The 23,334-nt window shown below is 49.0% G+C and overlaps 1 protein-coding gene across 1 annotated transcript in view; it reads left to right on the top strand.

Moving 5' to 3' along the window:
- Positions 1–566: 566 nt before the first annotated feature.
- Positions 567–23,334, top strand: part of Aldh1a3 (aldehyde dehydrogenase 1 family member A3) — a 37,523-nt gene continuing 14,755 nt past the window's right edge. Inside the window, exons 1-9 of the mRNA XM_020161714.2 lie at positions 567–834; positions 5,678–5,782; positions 8,480–8,620; positions 13,193–13,322; positions 13,618–13,679; positions 14,607–14,735; positions 16,789–16,902; positions 19,345–19,447; positions 21,522–21,706. Of these exons, the coding sequence (XP_020017303.2) occupies positions 736–834; positions 5,678–5,782; positions 8,480–8,620; positions 13,193–13,322; positions 13,618–13,679; positions 14,607–14,735; positions 16,789–16,902; positions 19,345–19,447; positions 21,522–21,706 (1,068 nt within the window). The 5' untranslated portion in view covers positions 567–735. The remainder of the gene's footprint in view (positions 835–5,677; positions 5,783–8,479; positions 8,621–13,192; positions 13,323–13,617; positions 13,680–14,606; positions 14,736–16,788; positions 16,903–19,344; positions 19,448–21,521; positions 21,707–23,334) is intronic.

Genomic DNA, 23,334 nt, shown 5'->3' with positions numbered 1-23,334 from the left:
CCCAAGGCCACCGGGAAGTTCCGGGCCATCCAGGCCCATGGTGGGTCCCGGCGATCCGGCTCACTCAGGATGGAGGAGGCAGGCGTCTGTTCTGCTAACGGGGCCTGGCCGCTGGACCCCAGGATGAGGCTCGTGGGCAACCGCACGGGACCCCCAGAGGAGCTTAGGGCCCCAGAGCCAGCGCGCATTCGAGGCGGACAGCAGGACGCCTTGGCCGAAGCTGGGCAAGTTCGGAGAGCGACAGCAGGTGAGGGGGGCGGCAGGTGCCTGGGGCAAACCCGCGGATTGCGGGGAGGGAGCTGGGTCCTGCGGTCCCCGAGACTTAGATCTTGGCCTGTGTCCCAGCCCTGGGACTTCCGGGACCCGGCTGCCCTCAGGGGAGCTCGTCCAAGTGCAACCTCCGCGGCCGCGAGGGCGCACCGCGCGGCCACCTCGGCGATCCGCCGCACGCAGGACCCACGGAGCCCGCACCCGGACGGAACGCGGGGTGGCCGGGCTCCCGCTGGGGCGGCGGGCGGGGTGGGGTGAGGCGGGCCGGCCCCCTCCTCTCCTCCCGCGCGCCGCCCTCCCTTCCTCCGGTCCTGCAGCCAATTAGACGGCCCCCTCGGGCGGGAGGCGTGGGGCGCTCCATAAAGCGGCGCGGAGCTGTCACCCCGCGAGCAGGCTGCACACCGCCCAGGCTGAGCCGGTGTGCCGCAGACTCGGGCGCCTCGGATCGAGGAGCGCGGAGGAGCCATGGCCACCACCAACGGGGCCGTGGAAAATGGACAGCCGGACAGGAAGCCGTCTGCCCTGCCGCGCCCCATCCGAAACTTGGAGGTCAAGTTCACCAAGGTGAGGTGGGCGTCCCTCCCACCCGACTGGGCAGCCTGGTGGGGGGCGCGGGGCAAGTAGCCAGCCGGCTTGGAGTCTGCCGGGGGCTCTCTACATGCAAACTTCCCTGGGTGGAAACTCGTGCCCCAAAGCAGGATCGAAGGCTGCGGGTTGCTAAGCCCCAAAGCCGAGCGAGGGAGGCGGTGCCAGCGTTGCGCGGCGCTAGGTTGTGGCCCCGACGTACTCCGCACTGCCCAATTTGAAGGCGAGTGGAGGTGCGCGCTTCGGCGACTCAGAGGGCAGTGGGCTCTGCGCAGATCCTAGGGATGGTTGAGAGGGTCAGAGGTGCCTGAGGACGTCAAGAACAAGTCTGAGAGCACGAGCCTCCTGGGGAACTGCAATCGAAAATCAGGTCCTCTGGAGCCATGGGAGAAGTGTCTGGCACCTTCTGTCCTTAGTCTGTACCCAGCTTACCAGCAGAGCTAGGGGGAGAAGGAAGGAGTTCGCTGATGATCGCGTCCCCAAAGGTTGCAGAGCTGGGCCCAGGAAAGTCCACCAGTGACAAGGCCAGAGCGCCCGGGCCCAGTCGTGCCGCCTCTTTGCGCTGTTTCCTGGGAGGCTGGAATGCTGACTGAGCCCTGAGGTCACCTGTCTGGGAAGAAAGGAAGATGGTGATGAAACCCGGGAGTGAGCTGTGAAAGCCGCAGAGGGGAGCGATCCCGAGGGAGGACACCCCCAGGCTCTCTGAAACGCGCAGCTCTGAGAGGGCTGGACGCGGGGCACTTCAGGGGCGCAGGCCCAGAGCAGCCTTTGGCGTCACTTCTGGAAATTTAAGCAACTCTTATTTTTTGCGTCTTTTCCATAGTTCTTAACTCCAGCGGACACACGCTTAGAAAATTCCCTCATCAATTTTGTTTTCAAAAGTAGCAGTGATGTCTCTCAAATAATGTTAATCAAGAGGTGAAAGTGACATACCACTATGTGTGGCCTTCAAATTTTCGTCTCCTGTCACTTAATTCCTAAGACATTTAAATTACATGACATTTAAATTAACTGTGTTCCGAGAGCTCTGTAATCAACCCTGTAAAGGCTGAAAATTGTTTTTACTCTAGTTTCCTTAGTCGTATCAGCTTCAGAGAGAAAATTCCAGAACAAATGTTGGAAACAGTAAGAATAATGGCTTTGGGGTTTTTAAACCTTAACGCTCTGATACCCTGCCGATGTTGGTTTTGGTGATGGTGTTTTGTTTTGTTTTTATAGAGTCCGGTAAAACTTTATAGAAACCAGAAAGTGAAGATATGATTGTCCCTGTATTTTGTACCTATTCAGTCTGTTCAAAGCAATTTGGCCACATATGAAAAATCTGCCTCTTTCTTGGCATTCCCTTACGATCCTTTATGTGCGTAAATGCACATAAATCCTTAATTTAGGAGGATCTTGGAAGGTTCCCAGGGCAGTGAGTGACTGTTGTCCTGGTGGCAGCGCCTTCTTAGCCTTTTACACAGAAAGGGTGTGTGATGGAGGATAAGAAAACCTGGTGAGATGAAGGCCTGAGAGCAGTGATTCCCAGGGGCCTCCAGGGATGATTGCTCCAGCTGCCTGTTGCCAGGCTGCACCTTCCATACCCATGCCTGTTTTGCCTGCTCTGTCCTTGCTCCTAGTCTACCCTGCAGAGGTCTGTGCATAGCAGTGAGGGGCAGGACCACCTGTGCTGCTGAGGATGGTGGCTGGGTGGTCAGGGAGTTTCAGACTGAGAGGCAGGAGTGGGGGATCTTGAAAAGCAGAATGGAGACCAAGGGCAGGCAGTGGCCGGGTGGAGCATGTGAGCCAGCAATGGCCTGCTGTTTTTCAAAAGTGACTCATGGTGCTTCTGCATCATGGAGGATCCGTTTGAGCACAAGCCTTGGCGGCCTGATTTCCCAAGGGAATCCAGCTTATCCAGAGAGGATGAGATTTTATCAATGGGCCCAGGGTCATGGGATCTGAGTCTGGTGAAGTGATGGTCCCACTGGGTCCACATACAGGTCTCAGAGGATAGCAGCCCTTTTCATTTTGGGGGACCTCTTTCTCGATAAAAGTTTCTTCCAGTAGAAGAGAAGAAATGGTTCATTAAAATACCAGTTTTTAGGGTTGGAGATTTAGCTCAGTGGAAGAGCGCTTGCCTGGCAAGTGTAAGGCCCTGAGTTCGGTCCCCAGCACCGGAAAAAAAAGGAAAAAAAAAAAATACCAGTTTTTATTATCTCTTTCATGAAAAACTAAAAATCCCCCAAATCTCCTGAAAAAAATATTTCTTTTGAGTTTAGCTGAGTGGCCAATGTAAGTTACTGGAAACAGTGCCAGCAGGATTCACTTGGGCGACCTCCACCTTTATCTCCACCAGGGCACCTTCCACCTCAGTTCTGATCCTTTGGTAAAATGTGAATTCTGTCTACAAACTCACTGTAGCTTTAATTTTATGCCCAATGTTAATTTCATACCAATTCATAAGTCGAGGGGAACAATTCCTTTCTAGACCCTTCATCTTGATTTGAGGTTCAAACCAATTCAGCCAGCATCATGGACAGACCAAGTTCACTGATGCTTTCCTTATTTATGTTTGCTTTGTTTTAGCAGAGAGAAAATCAACAGAAACCCCTTACAAGATTACTTATTGGGATAGGATAAAGAAAATAACTTTGCAACATTGTGACGAGAAACAGTTGTTTCTTTCTTTCTTTTTTCTTTTTTTAAGTTGTTTAGCAAGGACTCCAGATCAATGTCAAGATCAACCAAGTAATTTTTTCTTGGAGGAGTGTGCTTAGAGATAGAGTGGAGCAGACATCTGATCATTGCAATCTGTTTCCAACCCCCCCCCCCACTTAGATTCTGTTTTGTCACCTTCTCATTTTCCCTCCGCCCCTGGAATTGATACCAGGAAGGACCTAGAATCAGCAATTTTCACTGACAGTCTCTATTATCTAAAGCCACGAAATTTCATCTTCCTTCAAATGGGCCTCTTCCTGGCTACCCTTTCCTCCCCGCACTAATTTAACTTCTTGTTCCTACTTATTAATCTCTCGCTGTTACTGAGTGATTACTTGCTGCATAGCAAAAGTGAACTCTTGGATTTGGTTTCAGCTGGAAGAATAAACCTGTAATTGTAGCCTGGCCTTTTCCTCGCACATTTCCCTGGGGCCCTGGCCTCACTCAGCTGGAAAGCGCTGAGCTTCCAGAAGTTGGGCGGGTACATCCCACTAGTGTTGGGTGTTCTTAGCTCTGGGCTACCAAATATGGGGCAGGTGGTCTCTGCCTACCTGCCCAGCCAGAGCCTGCTCTCTGTGCATGGTCCCAACAGAGGAAGACCGGGTGGGCTTCCTTCCCGATGAGCTGCAGAGCTGTCACAAGAGGGCCTAATGCAGAGAAAGTAATTAAACTGCCACCAGCGGGGAGTCAGGTGTTCCAAAGGAATCAATTTGACAGTCCTTGACATTAGCCCATGTAGTGACACATTTCTTCTTCTTCTTCATTTTTTTATTTGTTGGTGGGACTGGGGTTTGAACTCAGAGCCTCATGCTTGCTAGGTAGGCACTCTACTGCTTGAGCCACTCCACTGACCCTCTTTTGTGTTGAGTATTTTCAGGGTAGGGTCTAGAGAGAACTGTTTGCCCAGGCTGGCTTTGCACTGCAATCCTTCTGATCTCTGCCTCCTTGAGTAGCTAGGATTGCTGGCCTGAGCCACTGGCACCCAGCACAATTCTTTTTTTAAACAATTCCAAGAGAAGCAAAATAAAGGTGCATGGACAGAATATGCATGTAGACGTGGAGATGGAGTGAGAGGTTTTGTTCTTTGAAATGGTTGCTGGCATTTTAATCCAAAGCCAGCTTCTGAGGTGAGCTAGTTATGTCTGCCCTGCAGTCTTTCCCACACAGGATGTGTGGCCATGCTGAGACTTCCAAAGGTGCAGCAGGAGCATTTCTGTCCCCTAGCTGTGCAGTGGGAACCTCTGTGCAGTCAGAACACGCTTTGTATGTTATTCAACTGTTTCTAGTACTTTTCCAAAAGCCCTCTCTTTTAATGTGATCCTTTTAAGGCAGTAAACCAAGAATAAATAGCACATACATTCAAGTGCCTGGGCTTTAAATTCTTTTTAGTTTGCTCGTGACTTTTTTTTTTTTTTTAACATTCTTATTGTTGGCTCTGTTCTGGATAATTGAGGATCCCAGGAAAATGATTTTTGAGTTACTTGTTTCTGGCTATACATGGTGATTTTAATATAACCTAAAATTTTCCTAATCCAGAGATTTAACTTTTAAATATTCCAACATGGGAGTTTTATCAAGTTCAACAGGACAATAAACATTTTAAAGGGAATGCAGGGGAGCTGTGCTACTGTGCATTAATGAAGCCTGCTGGGGCTGTGGGAGACCTCATTTATGGATGTCCTTGGCAATGTGGCTGAGGATTGCTGCAGGGGGTGGGGCACTTACAGCTCTCGCAGGGCCAGGTGGATTCCTGCTTAATTTTCCCCCAAAGTCCGGGAGGGTAGAGAACCCCATTTACGCCCTCCATGTAACTATGTAGTTCAGTGATTCCTCTGCATCTGTCAATCTCCATCATTGCTACAAATACTTATAATAATGATTTAGAAAAAAACCCCTACATGACCTTAGTTTTAGTATGACAGTATGGGTGCAAACTCTGAGTCTTTCAGTTGCTTTATGTGATTTTGTGTACTTTGTCCTTTTCCAGGTTTCATCTGTGAAACATCCAGGGGGAGGAGGGAGAGGAGGGAAGAAGGCTGACAAGACGTTACCTAAGATCCTTAGCATGTTGAAATTATGATTTTGATTTAAACCTAATTTGTTGTACTTCCTCTCTGGTCAGATATTTATCAACAACAACTGGCATGAATCCAAGAGTGGAAAAAAGTTTGCCACATACAACCCTTCAACTCTAGAGAAAATATGTGACGTGGAAGAAGGAGATAAGGTGGGTCCTCCCCTCCCCCTACCCCAATAATTCAATTATAGATAAGCGAAGGATAAGGAAGTGGTGTGACTTAGTAAGACACATGGGCCCACCCTCGGGGTAAGGCCCTGGTAACCAAACCAGCCCGACTCAGACACATGATCAATTACAGACAGGCTTCTGCAAAGAGTCATCCTTCTTTGATAGCTGTTTATCCATCTACGAGGATGACCTCAGCTATTCTTGTCACATGGCTAAAGGAAAGGTTTCAATCAATTATTAGAACTTGGAGGCATTAAAGGATCTTTCCAGAAAGCATTTCCGGCTGGCGTGTTTCACCAAAAGCCAGCATGCTGGTAGGAGACACTTAAAAAGGAAAAAAAAAAAAAAAAAGACTTCAGGCAAAAAAGACTTGCTTCCCAGGTTATGTGGCGGTGGTAATAATGTCATGTGACCACCAGGTCACTTTTCTACTAGAAACTTATTTCATCACGCTAAGCTGTAGTCTGCATAGATCTGTTGGTTAGTGCGTGGTCACTTGTATCATAAAGGAAGTAAGGGATTTTGGATTCGTCCTTTTAACAATTTCAAGGTCACAAGGAATATTTCGAATGGAAGTGCCATTGAAGCAAATTTCAAGGTAAAGATCACAGAGGGAAGGAAACACGATCGTTTCATAAAAGTTAGAATGCTCAGCTTTCCTTGCTTTCTTGCCTCCCTCCCTCCCTCCCTCCTTCTTGCTTTCCTTCCTTCCTTCCTTCTTTCCTTCCTCCCTCCTTCCTTCCCTTCCTTCCTTCCCCCTGCCTCCCTCCCTCCCTTCCTTTCCTTTTCTTTTTTTAAGATGGGCTCTCACTGTGTTGCCTAGGCTGGTCAAACTCCTGGACTCCAGCGATCCTTGTAGCTCAGCCTCCCGAGTAGCTGGGACTACAGGCAATGGACAGATATTCTTACTCAGTGTACTGGTGATGTTGAAATGGATGGAGTGAAGGATGTGTGAGTACAGTAGAGCTGGGTTTTCTTCCACCAGTGACAGTTGTGTCATATGTGTGCAGGACACTTGTTTACCTGCAGAGGCCCTCCTTCCTGTGACTTTTTGTGCCAAGCTCCATTTACAAAGAAAGTAACAGTGGAGCTGTGAGAAGCTGTGAGGGCACAGTGCAGACTGGGACTCCCAATCGACAAATCCCAGGTTCTCCACACAGGTATCAGGAAGGAAAATGTGTTCCTTGCCCAAAGACAGTGGTCATCCTGTCCCTGAAGCTGGGGATGTCTTGGTCTCCACCCCAGAGCCCAGAACAAAGAATGAATGCAGCATCCCAGCCTCTCCTGTGCCAAAGCCTTCTCTCACCCTGAGTAGACTTGGAAGACAGCCTTGGTGAAGTCCCCTCCTGACTGGTGTCCTGCATCCACTGCTACCGTACCTCCCTAGGCACAGAGGCTCAGAGCAGCCTATCGGTGAAACATTGCCTGCCATCAGCCAGACCCTTGGAGCATATTTTTCCTGAAAATGAGGATAGGTGCTGCTCTTTTAAAAAAGATTGAGAGGCCAGGCATGGTGGTGCATACCTTAATACTCGGGAGGTAGAGATACGAGGATCGTGGCTTGTGGTCAGCCTGAGAAAAAGCAAGAGAAACTATCTGAAAAGCAAGCTAAAGCAAAAAGGGCAGAGAGTGTGGCTCAAGTGGTAGAGCATCTGCCTAGCAAGCCTGAAGCCCTGAGTTCAAATCTCAGATCCACCACCACCAAAAAAAAAAAAAAAAAAAAAGAAGATTGAGGACTGGGGGTGTAGCTCAGTGGTACAGTAGAGCACTTGCATAACACACACACACATCCCTAGCACAGACAAAAAGGTTCTGATGTAATTATTTTATCAGTGCAAAAACAAAAAAACCCAACTCCTTATCTATAATATGGTGTGACAATTCTGTCCCCATGGGGTACGTGAAGCCAAAGGTAGAAAACAGTTTTGTGTAGTCACTGGCCCTCCCTGTCTGCAGACTATCCTGATGTGGTCAGTTATTCAGTCTACAGAAACACAGCCACTCCCCCTCATTCTTGGGCCACAGTTCTCAGCTGGAATAAAAAGCCAAGACAGATACTCCCCACCCAGCTTGTGATGGGAGAGGGGGAGACGTTGTGTGTTCAAACTGAGGTAGCATGTAGAAAATCTGTGCATTCTTGACTCACCAAGAAAAACACTCAAGGGAAGTGACTTCATGAACTATTTATTTTTGACAGTTTTGGGGTTTGAACTCAGGACTTTGTGTTTGCTAGGCAGGCACTCTTCCGCTTGAGCCACTCTGGCAGCCCTTTTTTCGTGTTGGGCATTTTCAAGATAAGGACTCTCAAACTGTTTGCCTGGGACTGGCTTTGAACTATGATCTTCCTGATCTCTGGCTCCTCAGTAGCTAGGATTACAGGCGTGAGCCACCAGCACCTGGCTTATAAAATATTTTTAAATGCTCTTCTAATCAGAAAGGAGGTTAATACTTGGTCATTGTAGGTAAAAATCTTAGAAAAGACTTAAGATGGTGACAAAAAGTCACTTGATGACCCCAGCCGTCCAGGTGACTTAAAACTCACTGCTGTTTGCAGCTTATTACCGCCCTCCTTCCTTGGCTCTGTTTCAGGACAGAGGCAGGACACCACTGTCCTCTGTGGCTCCAAACTGCAATCCCTAAAGGTGACACACTCTCTCTGTCATTTTGGTCACTCAGCCCGATGTAGACAAGGCTGTGGAGGCTGCCCAAGCTGCCTTCCAAAGGGGGTCGCCATGGCGTCGGCTGGATGCCCTGAGCCGTGGACGGCTGCTGCACCAGCTGGCTGACCTCCTGGAGAGGGATCGTGCTATCCTGGCTGTGAGTACAAGCACCTGGGGCAAGCGTGGGAGGGCAGGTGTGTGACTGAGGGGCCTGTCGCCATAGCAGTGGCAGAAAAGATTGAGGGTGCTGGTTTAGTGTGGCTATTGGGTCTGTTTGGTCCTTGGGGGGAGGTATCAGGTGGCTGTACAACATGACTTCATCCTTTTCATTTTGAAGTCAGACTTTTGTCCGTCCCACCCCACACCCCCACCAGCTAAGCTTCTGGACCAAGAAATTGTCTAAAGGAAGTTTAGCTACTCACTGGTTCCCAGACTTGGGACATTCACAAATGGTCACCCCAGGCTGGGTCACATCCTGGTCCCACCTGGACGTTTATACATTAACTTTAATTGTTTTTTTCATATTAACTTCCTTGTAAAGGTAAATTTAACTTCATCCTAAATATAGCAGCCCCCTTTATCTGAGGTTTCACTTATTCAGGGTCAACCATGGTTCAAAAAAATTAAATGGAAAATTCCAGAAGCAAGCAATTCGTAAGTTTTAAGTAACTTTTACTATAGTATGTTGTCACAATTGCTCTATTTTATTATTAGTTATTGTTGCTAATCTCTTATTGTGCCTGGTTTATAAATTAAACTTTATTGTGGGTGTTTACTGAAGGAAAAGGCAGTCAGTCTGGGGACCAGTATTATCTGTGGTTTCCAGCACCCAAGGAACTTCATGGAACATAACCTCTGCAGATAAGGGGAACCACTGTAACAATATGTGTGAAAGCACACGTTCAATGTGCTCCTTGTGTTTTTTAAATACTTATTAAAATAAACCCCACTATTTATAGAAAAAAATCCCTATACGACTGACACCCCTAAACTTGTCAGTGGTGGGTGTTTGTAGAGTGTTAGAAAGGACGGGGCAGCCTGATTTTAGAAAATCTCAGAATGTGAAAGCTCTTCATGTAAAATGTCACCAAGAATGATATCTAAGTGTGTGAGAATGGTCCATTTGACATCCTTAGGGTCCCTGGTGTAGAGTAAGCACTAACTGATGACAGCTATTATTAGTATTAGTGGTTATCATAATAGTACTGTGAGAAGACCCAGGCTCTAGCCCCAGCTGCAGTAATTTTTGACTATCTTAATTCCTCAGCTGTAAGGTGGGATTTCTGGTGCAGCCTCGCCCCTGACGTTGACGGTTCCCATGAGTCAAGGCTATGAAGGCCATAAATTGTGAATGTATTAATTAATAAGATCCTGGTCTTGAAGTGGTGAGAGCAGGGGACATCTTGGGGCCACAGGGACCCTTGAGATTCAATGCAACCTGCACATCAGCCTTTATACATCTTTCTCCTGTTTCAAAACTTGTTCCAAACTTTGAGGCCAATTTGTAGGAAAGGAAACTTCCTTTTTGCCTGTGGTTTAAGAAAAAGTTTTTTTTGATGTTGGGAAGAAGGAGGAGAGAGGTCACTCTAGTAAAGGACAGTGTCAGCCAGGACACTAAGCTGCTTTTGTCCCCAAAAGCATTTCTTGGGGTGGAGGAGTTCTCAGGTGCATCTCCTCAAGGGCAATTGGCACAGAACCCCAGCTGCCCTTCCTTCCTGACAGTGGCCAGTCCCAAGTTCACCAGAATGGACTGGGGTGAGCATCACTTCCTCCCAGGGTAGGCACTTTGCAGAGCCTCTGGTTTCTTCCTGCACCGAGAGCCGGCCTTGACTCTTAGGCTGCAAAACTGGCTTTTTCAAAAACATTTCTGTTTTCCCCGGCGTGAGCTCATCGGTCTGCAATGTCCATGTGGACTAATAGCAGGCTGGAGAGACTGTGCCCTGGGCGCCCCTCCCCACACTGTCCTCCACTGCCAGTGTCACCCCTAGAGCCAAGGCACAAGGCCACCTTCCTCTCCCTCCCAGCACCACTGCATTTTGATAGCAGATGGAGTGTGGGAGGAACTCCCACGCCACGCAGCAAATCGCTCCTGCCACCAGGCCCTGGCTGCCTAAAAGAAATAAGATCCAGCTCTTTACCACAACATGAAAGGGACAAGAGAATGACAGGCAAATATGGTTTTGAAAACTCCAACCACATCACAGGGAGGCTCTCCTCGCTCACCACCATACACCTTGGTATGGTTTCCTGTCTTTTCAATAGCAAAGTGTCTGTTTCTGCCATATTCTCTTGATGGCTCAGTGGTTTGATGGAGTTGGGTATTTGTTCTGTGTTCAATGTTTGAAAACAGATGTGGGAGGTCTGGTGACCCCGGAATTTCTCTCCCTTGCTGAGGCATCCAAGATCTGGCTCATTTTGGGGGGACTCCCAGACAAGGACTCCCTGTACAGAGTCTTCTTTTCAACTTGAGTGACATGTCTGCCCATTTGAAGTCTGGGCATACTGGCGGGGGTGGGGGACTGCCCTTAGCTCTTTTCTGTCCTTCAGCCTATAAGGGTGGTGTTGCACCAGTTTTCCTCTTAATATTAGTAAACAAAATTAACTTAGGAGTTTTTTCATGGTTGAGCCATGACAGACAATGGTTCTGATCAGTAGTTTACACTTGATTTATATGGTTCAGCCTGTAACTCACTCACTTACCTCTGAATTCTTTTTATCTTCTTTTTTTTTTTTTTTTGGCGGTACTGGGGTTTGAACTCAGGGCCTATACCTTGAGCCACTTCACCAGCTCTTTTTTTGATGGTTTTTTTTGAGATAGGGTCTCAAGAATTATTTCCCCGGGGCTGGCTTTGAATCGTGGTCCTCCTGATCTCTGCTTCCTGAGCAGCTAGGATTACAAGTGTGAGCCACCAGCACCTGGCTTTTTTTTTTAGAAAAAGTATTTTCTGTCTATACTTTTTGTGACCTGGCTTTTGCTTGGATAGATTCTATAAAATCAGCCTGGAAAATTCATTTTTTTTTCTCCTGTAAGCAATCTTGCTCAAATTAATGAAAGCCAATATTTGTTGAATGTTCACCCTATACCTGGCTTGTAGGCACATGACCTGTAGTGTTTATGATCCCATTTCAAAGATGAGGAAGCTGAGGCCCAGACAGGGTAAGTAACTTGTCCAAGTTCACCCAGCCAGAGGTGGAAAGTCAGGACTGGAGACAGATAGTTGGCTCCATACTACATCAGAGTCTCTCTCTGTCCCGTCCCAGGAAACAGAAAAGGACAATTGTCTGGTTCCATCAAGGATTTTTTAAGCTTTGCCTGGAGAACAAAAACTAACTTGCAATGTCGATCAGTAGGAGTCAGAGGTTCAGTTTACTGGGTGTCTTCTTGGCCTGACTTGGTTCTTAAGTGATATGCTAGGGGTAGGACAGAGACTCTGGACCCAAGCTAGTCTTGTCACCTTCAGCAGCTCTTAGCCCTAGCTCTGTCTCCCCAGGACCCCAGGTGAGGATCGCCAAGAACCAGTCTGACACCTAAAGGGAAAATGATAACAGAATTGTTTATCACCTGGACATTTGCAGAGCACTCACTGTGACCACACTGTGCTTGATGTCTTGTGTTTATTGGGTCCCGTAACTCTCACACCACCCCTATCATGGCAGTATGCTATTTTAAAGATGAGGAAACTGAGGCAGAGAGCGATTCTGGGATTTTTTTCCAGGACCAGGGGTAATCAGAAGAGGTTGTCTCCTCTTTAGAGGGGACTGAACGGGCAGTCACTGTGCTGGCTGGAAGTCAGACACCCAGAATTCGTAGCTGGCAGTCTGGTGGCCTCATCAAATCACTGGACTCTGTTAGCTCCACATCTGCACCTTAATATGGAAACAGTGATGTCCAGCTCGAGGTGGGTCATGAACACATGCTTTGGGGTGAAAGTACTGGGTTTGAGCGAGGAGGAGACCTTCGTTCCTTTCCATGGTATCCTCTCACTCCTTTGATAAGTGAGCAGGAATCCAGCCCTGGGCTGTATGTCAGGGTGACCACTTCCTGCAAAGATGGATGGCTGGCCATTTCAGCACGGGCTCCACTGGGGCTGCTTGTCTGAGGGACAAAGGGGTTCTCTTTTACCCAGGCTGGAAATAGAAAAGAATCCCTGCCATTGAGTAGTGCACACTTGCCTGGGGACCCACCTCCCTCCTCAGTCTGGCAAGCACACTCCCTCCCAGCTCTGCATCCGGCTGTGACAGGCTTGGGAAGCATTGCATCTTTGTGCTGGTGGCACGACCCTCCTGGGCTCAGTCATTCTTTCCACAATCATGCTGGCCAGCCCAGTGGAGAAGGAATAACCGATGTCTCCTCTTTCTCTTTTGTTAGAGGAAGCTAACCAAGCTTCTGAGAGTGCTAGCCAAGCTTCTGAGAGTGCTCCTGTGTCTGGGTCACACTGCTGGGACCAAAGGATTGCTTTCCAGCGAGACTTCAAATGAGCCTTCAAGGGGGTGTGTGCCTATGCTCCACCAGCCCTGGCCATCAGGAGTCTGACAATAAAAGTGGTCCTTGTCAATATGGGACAGGTCAATTTTAATTTAGTGCCAGGGTCTTTGAGTGACACATGGGGCTGAGGTCTGGAGAGCAGTTCCTGGGACTGTGTTTTTCTCCTTCCCAGTTGCCTTCAACTACCTGAGAATTAAAGAAAAGAAAGCCACATCCACAATGGATGTCATCTTGTTATTGCAGACACTGGAGACCATGGACACAGGGAAGCCATTCCTTCACGCCTTCTTCATTGACCTGGAGGGCTGTATTAAGACCTTCAGATATTTTGCAGGGTGGGCAGACAAAATCCAGGGCAAGACCATCCCCACAGGTGAGTCCATGCCAGATAGACTCTACCCTCATTTGGGAGTCTCTTTGGAGACTCTGTCTTTTCCTTCCTCCAAAACCCCTCCAGGACTTTACCCCTCAATGCATTCTGCCAAGTCTCCCCATGACAGTTCACATTGAACTTGGGTTCACATCACTTCTTTTTGTAATAGACATGACTTGGAGCTGGTTGCCTTTGTGGTGGTGTCTCAGTTTCTTTCTTGTCTTTTTAACCACTTGAAATTTTTGGCCCTGGTTAAGTGAGTGTGTCCTTTCGCATTGTGTCACCTCTCTTCCAGATGACAACGTGGTATGTTTCACCAGGCATGAACCCATCGGGGTGTGTGGTGCCATTACTCCCGTAAGTATGGCAGTTTTTCTTGATAAATGGTTCTACCCCTTTGGAACTAATTCCTGATATGTTTTGGTCCACTGAGCATGTACTTGGTGGCGTGGAGCTCGGTGCATGGGGACTCTTGAGATGGATTGTAGATTAGATCCTGTTCCTGTTTCCAAAAGGCTGAAATAAGGTGTGTAACAGAGGCATGGTATATTCTGGCTGGAGTGGCCATTGTTCTTAAGGAGGTGGTCTCTTAGCTGAGCCTTGAAGAAAGGAAAGCCTTGGTCCCTAGGAAAAGGGGTTTCTAAGCTGTAGGAATGCCTGGGCACATGTGTGGAAGTGGCTGGGCTACATGCAAGGAAGCAGAGGATGACTGGTGGGGCCAGAGTCCCACATGGCAGGTGACAGGGGCTGGCTTCAACAGCCTTGGCTGCCCAGAGGCCAAGACTTTAGTCATTGGGCAGTGGGATTCTTGTAGGTGCGCAGGGGAATGAAATGGGGTCACCTGTTGGTTGGGGAAGTTCCAGGTCAGCTCAATGGCAACTGCATGAAATGAGGGTTGAAAAGGTGCTGTACAGCCAGGTGTGGCGGTACTCACCTATAATCGTAGCGCTTGGGAGGTGGAGGGAGTTTAAGCCACATAGCAAGACCCTATCCCAAAAAATCCCAAAAACCCAAGGCAAGGAGAACGTTACCCTTCCAGCAAAGGTTTTGGAGGGAGTAACAGTACTCATACAGCAACTTCACCTTTGCAGAGGGTACACATTATCACCTCGCAGAGTTCAGTTTGGGAAGCTGGGCAGGAATGCATTCTGATCATTGTACACTCCTATGTTACCCGTGAAACCCCAAGAAAAGCAAGTGGTCTCTATGGCGGCATCCTTGGGGCTCTGGAGTGGGGGCAGGGTGGACCCAGGTCCCCAAGATCCTTCCTGTGCTTTGTCGCAGTGGAACTTCCCCCTGCTGATGCTGGTGTGGAAGCTAGCGCCTGCCCTCTGCTGTGGGAACACCGTAGTCCTGAAGCCCGCGGAACAGACTCCCCTCACCGCCCTCTATCTCGGCTCTCTGATCAAAGAGGTAATATGCCTGAAAAGAAAATATTATGTATTCCTGATAACATTCCCACTCCTAGGAGCCAAACCACCATCCCAAGAAGTGACAATGGCTGCAGCTGAGAGCAGAGTGGGGAGGGCGGACTTTGTTTTGGTTGGCGGTTGGTTTTTTTCCCTCCTGCTTGTGGTCCCTGAGCTGTAAGCAACACCACTCGCCCCACGGGCCTGATGGGAACACATCCCTCTTATTAGGACTCAAACCTGTGGTTTAGGACTCAATAAAGGTTTTCCGGGGCGGGGGGGGGGTCACCCAAGAAGACCAAATCTTCAGCTAGGCTCTTCAGCAGTAGTGTGTGATATGAAATGGTCCTCTTTCCTCTTGGAGGTGTGGCCTTGCCAGCTGGCAGGGCAACTACAGACACGGGAACTGTCATCAGTGCCCCCTGCTCTGAGGGCAGTCCCCCTACCCCCAGGAAGTCACAACTTGGGGAAACAACTGCCCAGATATCTCCTCCCAGACACAGCTGCAACATGCTTTGGTCATTCTGTCATCGGCCTCCATGTAGCAAAGATTTAGAAAAGAAAACAGGAGGAAAGAGGGGTGGCAGGAGTGGGCCACGCATTCCACTTCTCAGCAGAGCTAATGTCACACATGCTGTGTTGCTTAGGTGGAGGCTGGGATGACCTGTAATTACCACCTTTCACCCTCCTTCCACTGGGGATGCAGGACATGGTGTCTGTCGTGTTAATGACTCTCAGATTCTAAAATCATGACAGTTACAAGGCAGTGCTAGGAAGGTGAACCTGCAAGCACCAAGCCCTTGTGTTCAGTAAAGCACAGCATGGCAGAAGTGGTGTCCTCCTTCCCACTAGTCAGGAGGCCCCGGATGCGTAAGAAGGGCACTGCCTTCAGCAGGTGCCAGCTCCGCTATGAGTGACCAGACACGCAGAGGGCTTGGAGGGATGTTTGCTTATTCCATCTGGAACACCAATAGGGCAGATTAAAAATTGAAAACTGTAGCTCCGGAAGGGTGCTTTGCAGGTGCCTGCAGTGCTGGCCAAGGAACCTCTCCTGCCCTCGGTGTATATGTGCACACACATTCACGCCCCACACCCACACACTCAGGTACACACACTCATACACACATACTTAGGCACACACACATGTGCTTATGCACACACACTCACACTCATGTGCACACACACTCACAGACATGCAGGCACACACACATGCACATGCATTCTTAGGCACATATGTACACATGTGCTTGTACACATGTGCTTGTGCACATGCACCCACTCATTTACACACATCCACACTTGTGCACGCACACTAGTCTACACATTCATGCTTGTGCACACACACGTGTACCCATTCACGCTCATGCAACACACTTGTGTGCACACTTACACTTGTGCACACATGTACACACGCTCATGTCCACATATATGTACACATGTGGACACATTTGCACACACACACTCACATACTCATATACAAACACAGAAACATACATGCTTTCACAGATATGTCCATATACAGTCACACACCCATGCTTTCTAATATGTACACGGTTACACTCACATAGACATACGTGTGCACACATACAGAGGTTCACACCCTCATGTACGGACACACGCATATTCACATACATTTTCATACATTTATATACATACATGCACTCACACCTACATACAACTCACTCGTGCTCTTGCACTGTCTCTCTCACACACGCACACACATGCACATTGGTGCAATGCTGCAGGAGGGCCACTGCCACCTTGTGGCCTCATGGTGCACTTGCTCCTGAGCCTCTGGTGGAAGCCCTTCCTGTAAGCCTGGAAGTCAGTGGACCTTCCTAGGGGCAGAGTTTGCACCTGGGTGGAGGTCAGCTCCCAGGTGCAGCTGACGTGTGCTTGTCCTGGGGAAGGTGTGTATGACCTGGGCCCCGATTCCTTGTGGAGATGCTGCTTTGTGTGGGGACATCACACAGCCTCGACCCTCTGGGCCCATGCACTGATTTGTGGCTCACACTGGTCTGTCCTCTTCCTCTGGTGCCATCTTGGTTTTCCTGCAGGTCGGGTTCCCTCCGGGTGTGGTGAACATCGTGCCGGGATTTGGGCCCACCGTGGGAGCTGCCATTTCTTCTCACCCGCAGATCAACAAGATCGCCTTTACAGGATCCACAGAGGTAACCCCCTTGTCAGTTACCAGCAGATGTGACCACAGCTATGTTACTTGACACCTGCCATTCCCTCTGAAAAGCTAAATATGATTTTTCTAGTACCTAACAATCAGTAATAGCCATTGGTCCAGTGTCTAAACTAAATACCTAGCTATTAGAACTTGAGAAGAAAAGGTTCAGAGAGAAGATAAAAATGTAAAACATCCAGAGGGCAAAGAACATCATAATTAGAGTGAAGAGTCAATAAACTGGGAGAAAAACCAGTTGTAATGCATGCATTTCTTCAAAGGATTTATATCCTTCATATGTAAAGTGCTCCTACAAATCAATGAGAAAAAAGGCAAACAGAGTGATGGGGAAATGAGTGTCTCAGAGAATAAAAATACTACATGCCCAATAAACCTAACCTCATTCACCGGCAGTCAGAGAAATGCAAGTTCAAATGAAAATCACACTCTCCTTTTGTCTGTCAATTTTGTAAAAATTGAAATTGAGAATATGGCATAAAGAGCTCTCACCTACACCATCTGTAGGGTAGAGGGTGAGATTTACGAGCATTGATCAAAAACTGCAAAGTGGACAGCTATGGATTCAGAAATTCTGTTTCCAAGAAACTTCGGTCCTTAGAGAAACACTCTCACAAGTGTTCACATATGCCTTATCTGTTCTGTGAGGTGTTTCACAGTCTTTATAACAAGGAAAGCTGTCCACAATCTCTTGTGAGGTACAAAAAAAGCAAACTGGGAAATTGTCTTCAATATTAGTAACAGTGTATGAATTGAACAGAGGGATTCCCAAGAAATTACTGTGCTTCCCTGGATTGGATCCTGGATATGAAGGACAGAGACTTCCCCTTTGATTAAGACGCAACTGCATATGGAATTGTTTTTAATGACAAAATCATCAAAAGAGAAATGAATAAACACTTCCCATGCAGCAGTGTCCCCGTGTCCCTCCAAGTCTGGTCCAGCTTGCAGCCTGTGTCCTTTCCTGCACATCTGTTGGAAGAGACTGCCATTCCCTTTTTTGTCAGCTAGTGTGGGCATTGTTAGAGTCTGTAGGCCTTACTCTAAAGCCACCATGTCCCAAGCATGGCATTAGAACAGTCCCTGGCTCTCTGCATGTACCTGGCCCACCCTGGGGACAGCGGTCTGGCTCCTGCCCTCCAGGGGCACCTGAATCTTCCTCTGCCTTCTCACTCAGCAGAAGTGTAGCCCCGGCCCTGTCTGGCTTCTCACTACAAGCCCTGAGCTCTCTAGGTGACCATGGGCCAGCCAGGTGGCACCCTCTGTGCTCATCAGCTGACATCAGGAAGTGACCTCTGTGGCTCCAGGGACGACTCAGCCAAAATGTGTCTCCATAATGGGGGACACCCTGCTACCTTCGGCCAGGAGAACATATCCTAACACCCCATAAATCAAAAGCCTGGAGCAGACTGAGTTTGTTTTTTCACTTTCCCTGGGGACAAACGTCATCACTGTGGGTCAGTTCCACAGCTCATCATCCATGAACTTGCAGACTCTTTTCCCCCCAGTGCTGGGCATGGAACCCAGGGCTTTGTGTGCTAGGCAAGTGCTGTACCACTGAGCACCCCCACGCTGCATCAAGCTTGTTGATTTTTCAAATGTGCTCAGACCTCAGTGTGGGAAGACTTCAACCCCATCCATCTCTAGGCCTTGGCATTTGTTGCCATCCTAAGGGTTTTCCAGCTCTGATGTTCTTGGCACTTGGCTTTGCTTGTTAGCCAAGATGAGTGACCGGCGTGCTGGGCCAGCCTCTCTCCTGCTACAGATAATGGAGAGACTGCCGGGCACCCTTGTGGTTGAGTCTTGCTACCTGCCATTTGATGGAAGGTTCTGGTTACCTCCTAGTGCACCGTTTTCATCCCACTACGTATGGTGGCCTCAGTCTTCAGCGGTGGCCTTTCCAGAGAATTGGTTCTTTTTCATCTTGAGGCCCAGGTGCCCTTCACCCTGCTTCCCTGAGTCTCAAAGCTTTCCTCAGATCACACCCAAGAGCCACCCATCACCACCTCCCCACACTGGGCTTACATAATCTTAGCACTATCGTCAAGGGGTGGTCCCTTGGTCCCCCAAGCCTTCAGCATCCTAGCTGGACCAGCCTGCAGGCCTCAGAGGTGTAGGCGCCAGGGCAGGTGAGCAGCTGCATGCCCGCTGGTGACTCCTTGGCCTCCCACCCATACCTGTAGGTGGAGTGGCTCACCCAAGGCCTCCAAGGCATCTGGTCTGTGAGAAGATGCTGGCCAAGGCCAGTGGAGTGAAGTGGTGGCAGCAACATCAAAGTCTGGAGCACCCTTGAGAGGCAGGTGGCCCTGGTCACCTTCGGGTCTGCCACCTCCAGGTCTTGTCCAGAACATTTGCTGATGTGCATGCCGGGGCCAAGTTTGCAGCATCCAAGATTTAATGTGGCTTCATTTTTATCCTGGAGGTTGGAAAGCTGGTTAAGGAGGCCGCCTCACGGAGTAACCTGAAGAGGGTGACATTGGAGCTGGGAGGCAAGAACCCTTGCATCGTGTGTGCAGACGCTGACTGTGAGTTGTGGCCCCTGTGGGCTTGGCTGGGGCTTCAGAGTGCCTAGAAATGTCTCTCACGTCCTGGTCCCAGCTCAGAACCCATTGAGAGGGAGGCAGGTACTCTACCAATGGGGGATGCTTTCCAGCTCAGGCCTGGTTCCTGCAGTCCCCCAGCCATGTACAGTCAGTGGACATCAGAAGGCCAGCTTTCTTACAAGATAGGAAGCACCTGGCCTACCTAGGTGGTAGCCAAGGGTCTGCCTGCTCTGCCCTCAAGTTGAAGTTCACCTTTCTGCTCTTGCAGAGCCAGAGCTGGGGCCGTGAGGAGTGGCCCCACACAGTGTCTCCTTCAGGCTCTCCTCTGCTGGGGAAGGACACGGCAACAGTGCTCCCCACTGTTGGGCATTCAGTGTTCTACCCTTGAGTTAGTATCTCCCTAGTGCTTCTGAAGAGTTGAGACATTTCTTCCTTCTTGTCTCCACCCTGACAAGTCAGAGGGGGATAGTGATGCTTGTAAAGTAACCCAGTGCTCTGGGGACTGTTTGTGTTTGTGCCACCTTTTCCTGGGAAAGCCATCTGCCCAGCAGTTTGTGTCTTTTTAGATATGCATGACCTAATATTAAAATATATGCTATTCTTGGCTGCTGTATCCACAGAGGGCAGAAAGGACCACACTGGGCATTCATTTACCAGCTGACAGGGTCATCTATAAAAAGGTGTGACTTTCCAAGTACTTTGAAGCACTTTTGCCTTAAAAATCAGCCTCCCCCACCTGTCCACTGGTACCAGAAATTCCTGTTGGAGAGAACGAAGTCTTCCATTCTATACTCAGATAAGGCTGGAATTGCAAATATCCCTGAGGGGGGGAAAATGACTGAACCAATTTCTCACTACAGTGTAAATGACTGATAGCAGTTTCTTTTCCTGAAGCTGGTTCCCAATGGAAGAGAAGATAGGATGGGGAACCAGCTCTGGGGAGGGGTGTGAAGATGGACTGCCCGTTTCTCACCTGGGTTTGTGCTCTCTTTGTGGTAGCAGCATCAGTGTTGCTAATGCTACATGGAGGAGTTCTGGGTGTCACCCAGTGAGACAGACCCACATTTGCAGCCTCAAACTCCCATCCCAAAGAGCTAGGTCTCCTATGTTTTGCATTCTTAGGCAACCATACTGGGAGTCCCACCTGCACTTCAGCTTGTCCTCTTGTCCTCCCAATGAGGACAACATCAGCAAAGCACAGGATGAGATCTGTGTAGGGGTTGGTTTTATAAGGCCATAAAAACACAACATGGAGTTCTTACTCCTCATCCAGGCAGTGCCAAACCACAAAATTAAATCCTGACATAATGTCAAGGGTGATATGCCACATCCCCACCGCTTCAGCCACCCCCCTTGCCCCAAACCCCCCAGCTGACTCCAGTCTGGGTGCAGGAAGTAGATTACCCATCTTAGAGAAGGGACAGTGTCAAGTTGGCCCCCAGCCCAGCCTCGGGGGTACAGGGAAGATGGAGGACCTTGTGACACTGTCCTGCTGGAGGACCTTGTGATACTGTCCTGCTGCTCTGTGGCATTGACTTCCTGCTCAGAGCCAAGTCAGGGTCCCTTGGGGCCACCCTAGTGGACCTGGAGCAAATCTCCTCCCAGTCCCAAAGCCACAGCTGTCTTGAGGCTCTTAACTCAAGATCTTGCATTTGCAAGGCATGCTATCCCACTTGAGCCACACCTCTGCCCTTTTTGCTTTGCTTATTTTGGGGGTAAGGTCTCCACGTCCTTCAGCTCTCCACCTACTTAATACTTGCCAAAGTGTTTTTTTTCCCACAGAACATCCGAAATGGGAAGCGCCCATTAGCATATTACAGGTACTGAGAAGTCCTGTAATCTGCAGATTTAACCCTAAACTCGATGGACCTGAAAATCCTTTTTCCCCACCCTCACTCTTTGGAAAATGCAGAAAACAAAATTAATTTCTGAAGCACAGCCATCTGGGGCCTGTTTTCTTGTGTGGGCAATTAGAGTTGCAGCTGTCGCCAGGCCTGCTTTAACAACTTAATCGCTTCCTCTTGCCTCGCCCGTCCCCCCAATCCCCCGCCTCCAGTGGACTTGGCAGTGGAGTGTGCCCATCAGGGAGTGTTCTTCAACCAAGGCCAGTGCTGCACAGCCGCTTCCAGGGTGTTCGTGGAGGAGCAGATCTACGCAGAGTTTGTCAGGCGGAGTGTGGAGTATGCCAAGAAACGGCCTGTGGGAGATCCCTTCGATGTCAAAACCGAGCAGGGCCCCCAGGTAACCCACTAATGTGTCTGAATCCATGGTTGCTCCTCTGGGGGCTGAAGTAGGCAGATGTATGGCCCCACCCAGGGTCTCTTGCTCCAAGGTCCCTCTGCCACTTGGGACTTTTGTTTAGAAACTGATCAACAATACACTCCCATCAGGAAATGGGGCTGGACTCAGGAGACATGGGGTCTAGGGAGGAGGCAGCTATTGCCAGGGAACAAGGCCAGCTGTCCATACCCTGCAAGCCTTCCTAGAGTGAGGTCCCCCCAGCAGAAGAGAGGCTGGACCCCAGCTGCAGAGCGCAGCCAGGGTGATGCCTGAACTTGTCTTGGCTCAGAGACCCCCAAGGCCACATGTATTACAGCACAAGATGACTGTGAGAAACCCGGATGGAGAAGCTCTGGGGAGGCTCCCCGATCTGGGCAGTAGGAGCGTCCCTACAGGCCTGGTTTGGGAGCCAGGGACGGGATGAAAATGACCATAACTATGAAGTTTAATAGCGTTTTTTTAAAGGGCACATCCTGTATCACTTTCTTGCTAATTACGCTGTCAAGCAGATGGATAAATATTTAAAAGAGGACTGCCTGCTCATCCCGTGCATTACTGAAAGGGAACTCGGCGCCACCCGCTGTGGTTTTTCTTTTCTTTCTTTTTTGCCAAAGTCTTTTGCCCAGAAGTGCCAAGTCATGGGTTTATGACAGACCCACTGGCATCTATTCTGGAAGGTTGCAGCTTGCCCACTGCATTGGCACCATGTGTTTACACAGGAAGCTGTTGGTCTGAGCTCAAGCTTGATTCTGTGGCTTTGTGAAAGTAACAAGGTCTTCATCTCCTTCAGTTTCCTTACCTGGAAAATGGGAGGAGGAGATAAATGAAATATTACGAGAATTTCATGATGCCTAGTATACTTGAGAAAAGGTAGTTTTTAAAATTTATTTTTTTTTTTTTTTTTGCGGTACTAGCATTTGAATTTGGGGCCTACACCTTGATTTTTTTTTTTTTGAGATAGGGTCTCACAAACTATTTGCCCAGGCTGTCTTCAAACCACGATCCTCTTGATCTCTGCCTCCTGAGTAGCTAGGATTACAGGCATGAGCCACCAGTGCCTGGCTTTTTTTTTTTTAATTTTTAAAAGGGAGGAAATTTAACTGACGATTCTCTGATTTAGATGTGACTTCAGCTATATTGTTCAGCCTTGCTTAGCCATCCTGTGAGGACACTGGCTGGGGAAAAGGGGACAAGGTGAACTTTTATGGCTGCCATGCCCTGGCCCACCTGCTCTGTGGCTTTGATGCCATGTATCCCTGGCAGAGAAGCAGTTTCACTGTCCCCAGCCTCAGCTAGTGCCACAAGGTGACCAGTGACCCTGGTTATTATGAAATCCACCATGACTTTTAGAACCAATCTAGAATCTATGGGAAATAGTTGAGCTATCTCCCCCACACCAAGGACCCCTTTGTACCCTGTCATTAATTGTAAGTCTGTTCCCAACGCTGCAGTCTGAACTCATGAAGCCAGAGACACAGAGATCTTCCCAGAGAGCAGGTCTAAGGGGAATGCATGTTGATTTCATCCATGTTTTCATGCCGTGGTTCAAAGTCCTTCTGAAAGCTCACTTAAGCTATCTAACCTCAGCA

Source organism: Castor canadensis, chromosome 19 (assembly GCF_047511655.1).
Source record: "Castor canadensis chromosome 19, mCasCan1.hap1v2, whole genome shotgun sequence".
NCBI classification, from domain to species: Eukaryota; Metazoa; Chordata; class Mammalia; order Rodentia; family Castoridae; genus Castor; species Castor canadensis.
The sequence above is the reverse complement of the archived record's forward strand: the minus strand, read 5'-3'. Positions and strand labels throughout refer to the sequence as shown.